General features: G+C 48.2%; 1 protein-coding gene across 3 annotated transcripts in view; it reads right to left on the reverse strand.

Annotated features, from left to right (window-relative positions):
- Positions 1–7,904, reverse strand: part of GABRA3 (gamma-aminobutyric acid type A receptor subunit alpha3) — a 168,764-nt gene that overhangs the window by 149,292 nt on the left and 11,568 nt on the right. The window contains exon 1 of one of the 3 annotated variants that reach the window (XM_069063056.1): positions 5,760–6,081. The exons of the other annotated variants lie outside the window; for them this stretch is intronic. Within the exon in view, the coding sequence (XP_068919157.1) occupies positions 5,760–5,900 (141 nt within the window). The 5' untranslated portion in view covers positions 5,901–6,081. Of the gene's footprint in view, positions 1–5,759; positions 6,082–7,904 lie in introns of those variants that run through there. 3 annotated transcript variants of the gene reach the window in all.

The raw sequence follows: 7,904 nt of genomic DNA on the forward strand, positions 1-7,904 counted from the left end.
AGATATTTTGAAAAACAAGTTCATGGACCTCAGATCAAGAACCTCTGCTCTAGTACAAATGTCTCATTTTATAGATGGAGAAACTGAAGTCCAGAGAAGGGAAGTGATTTGTGCAAGGCCACAGAGCAGGGGCTAGGCAGAACAGAATTAGATGTCAGCACCATGTGGTAAGAAAAATCAGTGGGTTCTAGAGTCAGTAGGGCTGAATCCAATCCTGATTCTCCTGCCTTATTACTTAGGTGACCTGGGGCCTTCCCTTCAATTCTCTATAAAATGGCTCAGTTGAACTAGATTTGGCTCATAGATGAAGAGCTGGAAGGGACTTTTGAAGTCAAGTCCTCTCATTTCTTACGAGATATTAAAGGTTCTTTGTATCTCTAAAGCTATGATGCTACTCCCAGAGGACACACACACACACACACACACACACACAGAGTCAGCCCAATGCTTAGTCAACTCCCCAGTGAACAGCCAAGAAATTGTCCCCTGCCTCCAGGCACTATAGACAACCTAACTCATTGCCCTCCATCTCAACCCTTCCTTTCTGCTCAAGAGTTCTGTGTGGGTGGTTTTTCAAATCAGAATAATTGCCTCAGTTCTCCATTTCAGCCTGCTTCCATAGTCCCAGAAGCTATGAGCAGTAGCTTCTAGAAGATAACAGGCCCATCTAATGCCTCAGGATTCAATTCAATTCAACTCAACAAACATTTATTAAGTCTTCTAAGAGCTGAGACAAGACCTCAGACCCTGCCCTCAAAGAGCTTACAACCAACTTGAGCAGGCCTGTACAACCTTCAGCCCTTGGCTCCCTCGGCTAGCTGGGTAGCAAGCCAAAAGATTTCAGGGGACCCCAGAAAGCTGTAGAGGAAAACATCCTTTGTATGTAGAATAATCCTTTGGCTTGGGCAGCAGGTTGTGCGGGCCTGCACTAGAGGGATAAGACCTGGACACAAACATAAATTAGAATATAAAAGTGCCTAGGAGAATTCCCAAAAGTATGTGAGAAGAGATCAGATTTCTTCTGGGGAAGGGAGAAAATGACAGGGATAGAATTGGAAATGTCTCCAAGTGGGGAACCACTGAGACTCTGTAGTGGAGAGCAACATGATAAGATCTGTGCTTCTGGAAAATTGTCTTGGCCACCATGGGAAGTGTGGGGAGAGTCTGGAAGCAGAGGGGACTGATTAGAAAGCTACCACAATGGTAGAGCTGATGGTGGGGAGCGGAAGGAGCAGCAGGGCTATGACACACTCTTGGGCCACCTACAACCCCACAGTATTTGTCTTGCTTCTGAACAAGCACATACCCACCCTCACCATCCCTTTCCCCCTGCACACTGTTGGCTAATATTCTGGGACAGCTCCACCTTTGACTGAACCTCTTTGAACAATGAAAATATGACCCCTGGCTGCCATTGATAAAATTCCATTCTGGGTCCTCCCATTGACCACTCATTCCCAGCCTCCTCAACCTGACCCCACCAATGCCCCACTGCATCCACTGGAGTGGCTCCCTGCAATGCCTAATCCATGACTAAGAGATTAGCTTTCACGTTAAACCTTTTTCCTTTCTCCCTCCATCTTGCATTTACTGAGACCTGGCTCCCTCCTGATGACATAGTTGGCCTGGCAGCTATTTCCAGCACTGGTTCCATTTTCATTCATACCCCACAACTAGTCACACTGGAGGAGCTGGAATACTCCTGGCTCCCCTTTGCTCCTTCCAGGTTCTCCCTCTTCCAGCATCACTCAATAATCTCTCATCCTTTGAGGTTTACTCAATCCATATTTATGATCTAATCAAGATTCTGGTGGTTGTTGTCTATCTACCTCCAGGACACTTTCCTTCCTTCCTCAGTGAGTTCAGTGCCTGGATCACAGTCTTTCTCTCATCCTCAATTCCTGCCCTCATCCTAGAGATCTTCAACATACTTACTGATACTCCCTCAAATCCTCTAACCACCCAGTTCCTTAACTAAGTAATTTCCCATGAACTTTTCCTCTCCCCTACTACACTACACAGAAATGGCCATACTTTTGATCTTGCCATCAGCTACAAATGCACCACTTCCACATCCATGAAGTCCGAAATTCCTTCATCTGATCAAAGTCTGTTGTCCTCTCACCTCTTCCCCTGCCTTGCAAACCCAAATTCTGTTCCTTTTCACCATGACCTCCACTCTAAATGATGTGGATATAAAAGTGCCCTTCGGGTTAATATTAAGAGTTGCTTTCTTAGTACCTTGGGGGGCCCTCCTAAGCCTGAGAACATCTTAAAGTAAACTTCCCCCTTATCCAGGGACCAACAAAATTCCTTGTCACCTCCCCAACCTGGGTCATAAAATTTCCCCTGCCTCCCTTATCTGGTGTCATCCATCTTCTTCCTCCTGCCCCTAAATCTCCAACCCCCATTAGGAACCCTAAAAATTACATCACCATCCTATAGGCTTGTAGCTTTCTGGCTATATAAGTCCGGTCCTTGTCCTATGCCAGTGGCTTTGTTTGACTCCTTGCTGAATCTAAGGCCTGCATGCTTTTGTGTCAATGAAGCTCCCTTTGGCTAAAGAGAAGGTCTGAGTGAATTCTTTCAAAACCTGAACCAGCCCTTCCCACTCTGACCCTCGACATCAAGACCCCTCAGCTCTTTCTCAGGCTACCACCCCTGCACTAGCCACAATCTCTTTCCTATCCCATCTTGACCCCTTGGTGACCCAATTCAGCTCTATGCTGTCCTCTTCTCTTGAGTCTCCTGCCCTTTATCCTATCAAATATCTTGCTCTGCTAAGCCTCAACTCAGATTACTCCCACCATCCACTGCCTTTGTTCTTATTCATATGCTGATTAAAGAAGATGAGGAAAATCATAAAACTGTGCTGACTGGGTCCACTGCAAATATATGTTACATAATCTTGACTGGGCCCTCACTGGGGTAAGGTAATCCTTTTCTCCTTTCCTAATTGACTCATTATTCCGCGAATTACAACAGTTTTTCCAAACCTTTTCATCCCTTCTCAAACTTCTCACTCTCTTTGCCCACCTCCTCAGCTCAAAACCTTGCCTCATATTTCACTGATAAAATTGGGTCATCTGTTAAGAGCTCCCTCTTCTCCCCTCCTCATCTCCCATCACCCAGATGCCTTCTGCCACTTCCTCCCCCTTAAGCCCTGCCTCATATAGGAGGTGGCCCTTCTTCCTGCCTGTGTATGCCCCACCTTGTCTTCTCTGACACCACTGCCACCTTCTTCACTTCATACCTGGACTGTGGCAGTAGCTTGCTGTCTGGTATCCTCTCTTGAAATCTCTTGCCATGCCAGTCTAGGCCACTCAGCTGTCAAATCAATCTTCCTAAAGTATGAACCCTCCCCCCCCCCCATTCAATCAACTCCAGTGACTCTCTGTTGCCCCTAGGATCAAATATAAAATCTTTTGTTTGGCCTTTAAAGCCCTTCCTACATTTCTAGTCTTATTACACCTTACAATACACCCCCCCAACCCACATACTCTTCAGTTCAATGATACTGCTTTCCTTGCTGTTCCTGACATGGCACTCCATCTCCTGACATTTTTACTGGCTGATCTCATGCCTGGAACTCTCTCCCTCCTCATTTCCATCTCCTGGATCACTTGGCTTCCTTAAAGTCTCAGCTTAAGTCCTGCCTGCCTTTTATAAGAAGTCTATCCCATTCCCTTTAATGCAAAATGACACAGTGGACAGAGCACTGGACCTGGAGTCAGAAAACCCTGAGTTCAAATCCAGCCTCACACACTTACTCTCTAATTACTACAAAATTCTTTTCCCTTCCCCCTTACTGACTGTGTGACCCTGAGCAAGTCACTTAACTTCTATCTGCTAAGTTTCTTCAACTATAAAGTGAGGATAAATGTCGCGAGGGTCAAATGAGACAAATGTTTGTAAAGTGCACTATATAAATGCTTGTCCCTTTCCCATTCCCTCAGTGCCTTCCGTATAGCTTATTTGTACATAATTGTTTATATTCTCTCTCCTCCAGTAGACTGGGAGTTCCTTAAGAGCAGGAACTAGTTTTTGCCTTTCTCTGTTTCCCCAGCCCTTAGCACAATGCTTGGCACATAGTCAGCACTAAATAAATGCTTCGGTGAAAGGAGGGCTGGTATGAGAGAGTACTTGGTGGACAGGATCAGCCGTCCACTCACTGGCTATGGAAAGGGGTGGGAAGAGACTGGGGAGAATCAGAGATGGCTGAGAGAATGGTGATGGCCCTAAAGCCCTGCAATTGCCAGGTAAAGACGGAGTTGCAGGCACAGCACCAGACCTTGGAAAGCATCAGGCTGAAGTTAATGGTGCATTCAAGCCTGTCAGGTTAGAGGTCTGACTTTCCACCTCCCTTTCAACAAGAAACTGTCAGAATAACAGGATAAACATGAGACAAAGCTGCCTTTTTATCTCTGAACTGAGGGATGCTCTTCACAAAGTGACCTCCTACAGAGGGGTATGTCAAGGCAGCTGGTCCTGCTTAACTGCAGCCCAGCTCACTGCCCCTGATGGGATACTCCTCTTCCCCAAGTAACCTGAGATCCACCCCCTGTCCCAAGGGAGCCGGAAACCTGGCCCACCAAAAGATCCAGCTCTTCCACTTCCCAGGAACTCTCGAAATACACACCAATTCAGCAGGCTTCACACTTGCAAATCTCTCATCCCACCCCACAAACACTTCACAACACGCCCCCACACACACCCAGTTCTCCTGCCCAGGTGCTCATGGACACATGGCAATCTCCAAGTAGGTTGGCATCCCAGAATTCTTTTTCCCTGACACTCTTGAAGACAAGACACCTGCTAAATCGGACAAAGGTGGGGGTGGGGGGTACATAGAGAAACCAGATACCTTTGTGGCTTCATGATCAGAGAAAGCAAAGAAGGAGCAGGGCTTTTTTGTTCTCAATCTGCATGCAGGGTCTTACTGGCAGCCCAAAATGCAGAAAAGGGGGTATGTTTGATCCCATGTAGTCTCCCCAAGCTCACAGCTCATGCCCTGAAAATTACAACTAGATACAAGCTAGCTCCACACTGGCCCAAAACAAAAGACATCACGGCAGAGAATTGAGGAAGTGCAGTGCTGGCCTGGGAGTGGGGGGTTCCCGGATTCAAATCCTGCCTCAGAAACTGACGTGCTGTCAGACCCTAGAAAAGTCACTTAGCCTCACTCAGCCTCAGTTTCCTCATCTGTAAAGTGGGAATATTAATACCAGTATTATCATAGTCTGATTCATTTTCTCAGTAGCTATACGTGATTATCCAAAAGCCCAAGTCTGATCATGTCATTCCCTTACTCAGTAAACTCCAATTGTTCCCAATTGCCATTTAGTATGAAAAAGAAACCCCTTTGTTTAGCTTTTAAAGCCTTTCATACTCTGCTCCCAGCATGCCTTTCCAGCCTCTGTCCTACAGTCCTGTCATATTGGCTTCCTTGCTTTTTCTCTTCTTTCCTCGGTGCCTTAGCAAAGGCTGTCTATCAGTGCCTACCCCTTCCCTCTGACTCCAGGAAACCCCTGCTTCCTTCAAGAGGCAGCTTTCCCTGGAGCTTTGTCTAATCTCCCCCACCCCACCCCACCCCACCCCAAATTCCCTTATATCTATTTTCTACATCATATTTCCTCTAATGGAATGTAAGCCCCTTGAGGGCAAGGACTCTAATGATCATCTTTGGATACCCAGTGACCAAACCAGTATCTGGCACATAGTAAGCACTTAATAAATGCTTATTGATTGATAGAACCTACCTCAGAGGGTTGTTGGGAGGCTCTAGTTAGATGTCGGAAAGGTACTCTGCAAACCCTCAAGATCTGTCTGCAGGTCGGCTCTGATGGGTAAAGCATCCCGAGATCAGGCAGTTGTCCAGATGTTTTGGTTAAAGTATGCATAACATCTGTATGTTAGGAGCCAACACAGAGGGGGCCCACCAGCATTTTCTCCTTGCCATGCAGACAGTTAGCCTCCCCAGACGCAGCAGCCACTGCCTCATACGGCTCCCCCATATACAGACAGACACTGAGTCACGGTGAGGACAATTATAGGCACTGATTTACAAACAGAATCACCAGTGAGAGACATCCCAGCTTCCGATGCAAGCACAACCCCCGCCAGGGCCTGCCTGCCTTACAACTCCCCTCCCCCTTGCCACCCCCAGCTGGCAGAAGGGGCCCTGACTCCCAGGTCCCTTCCATGCCAGCCCAGCTGCAACTGCAGCCAGAGACTCCAGGCTGGGCCTGGCAGCAGCTGCAATGCTCTGGCTTGGACTCCCCCCCCCCATCCAGTCCCTCTCAGCAGTTGGGAGAAGCAGCAGCAGAGATCTGCTGCAGCCTCATATATCAAGCCATGCACTCTGCCTCCATCGGACAGCTGGCTTGTCCTCAGACCCAGAGCACAGGCGTCATGCAGGGGGCCTAGAGTGAGCAAACTGAGCCCTAGGACCCACGCCCCCAAACGGTGACTCATCACATCCCTGTACCCCATCCCCCTCCCCTGAACTGCCCATGGCACCAAAAGCATCCCTATGGAACCCACAGCCTTACCAACTTGAGACATGCCCAAACTTATGCACTGATTTGGTGCCGCTTGTGGATTTCTAATGGGAGCCCAGAGAGCCTGTGAAAAGCCAGCATGGAGGGAGGAAGAGGTCTTCAGTGAGATGTGGACCATCCTTTTATCACTAGCTGCCTGCCTGTCTGTACAATGGGCTACTTTCTGTTAACCTTTAGCCAGAGGCCATCAACTGCTGTAAAGGGAGGGGATGTGAGATTCATTTCTAAGCTGGAAGACAGATAGGGCTGAACTTGGGACAGGTGGTGCTGGGAGTGATACCACCTAGTCAAAAGGAAGAATAGGCCAAAGGGGATGGGAAAAAGGGAAGCTGATGGGAGAAAAAGGAGGGGCAAGGGAGAAAGAATGGAAAACTCAGCACTGGGGACCCAGAGTAAAAGAGAGGGATTCAGAGGCTGGACTAGGCTGGTGGGGAAGGGGTGGGTCAGGGAGGTAGCTGATGGAGGATAAAAGACAAGATGGAAAGGACAGGAAGTCTATGTAGCTGTGTTGTGGAACACTTCCACCCAGAGGGATGCAAGCATTGAGAAAGCAGGGTTTGGGGCAGACAGGTACATTCTCAAAGGGAGAGGTCTCATCTATAGCCTGTGTTAGAATCCAGAAGTTTCTGGCTTTCTCCTGGGCTAATCTATGAGACTGTAGGAGAGCATTCCAGAGAAGGGAGAAGGACCTCATCCTTGGACCCCATTTGGTTGTATGGAGAGAGCCCACTGCAGTGAATGCCCAGCTAGACCAGAGGGCTGGGAGAGGGCCCAGGAAGATGCCAGCATCATGGCTTGGCACTGCCCCATGTTTCTAAGTTGGAGGACAAAAAGGTGCTTAAGGAAACCCTTCATTTAGAAAGCAAAAGCCCAAGGAAAGCCAAAGTCGTGCTCAATGGGCTGTGGGGCCACTGCACCAACGGCCCCAGGGTTCCACTATTATCATCTCCTCCAGGAGGCTTGGTAGCCAATTTTACCTTGGATCTAGACTCTTTTCCCCTTCTCCCTTCTCCCTAACTCAACCTCATGCAGGTCTTAGGCCACTGTCTCTGCAGTCTTCTCCCTTTAGGAGGAGAACGTGGCAGACCATCATAGCTAGAAAGGAGTCTCTAGGCCAACCTCTCACTATGCAGAGGTGACTGAGGCCCAGAGGAAGGAAGAGACTTGGCCAAAGTCACACAGCTAGCTCAGGATGGACCTAGGACTAGAACCCTTGATCAGACTCACTCTCTCTCTCTCTCTCTCTCTCTCTCTCTGAGCTTGAGTTCCGCAGAAGGGCGAAGGAATAAAGAGTCTAGAGAAAGTAATTCAGAGCCCTATGAAATAAAAGCACCCAATCCCACG

The sequence above is a fragment of the Petaurus breviceps genome, unplaced genomic scaffold, assembly GCF_028583685.1.
Source record: "Petaurus breviceps papuanus isolate PSGF00001 unplaced genomic scaffold, PetGlider_PUasm1.0 90535, whole genome shotgun sequence".
Lineage (NCBI taxonomy): Eukaryota > Metazoa > Chordata > Mammalia > Diprotodontia > Petauridae > Petaurus > Petaurus breviceps.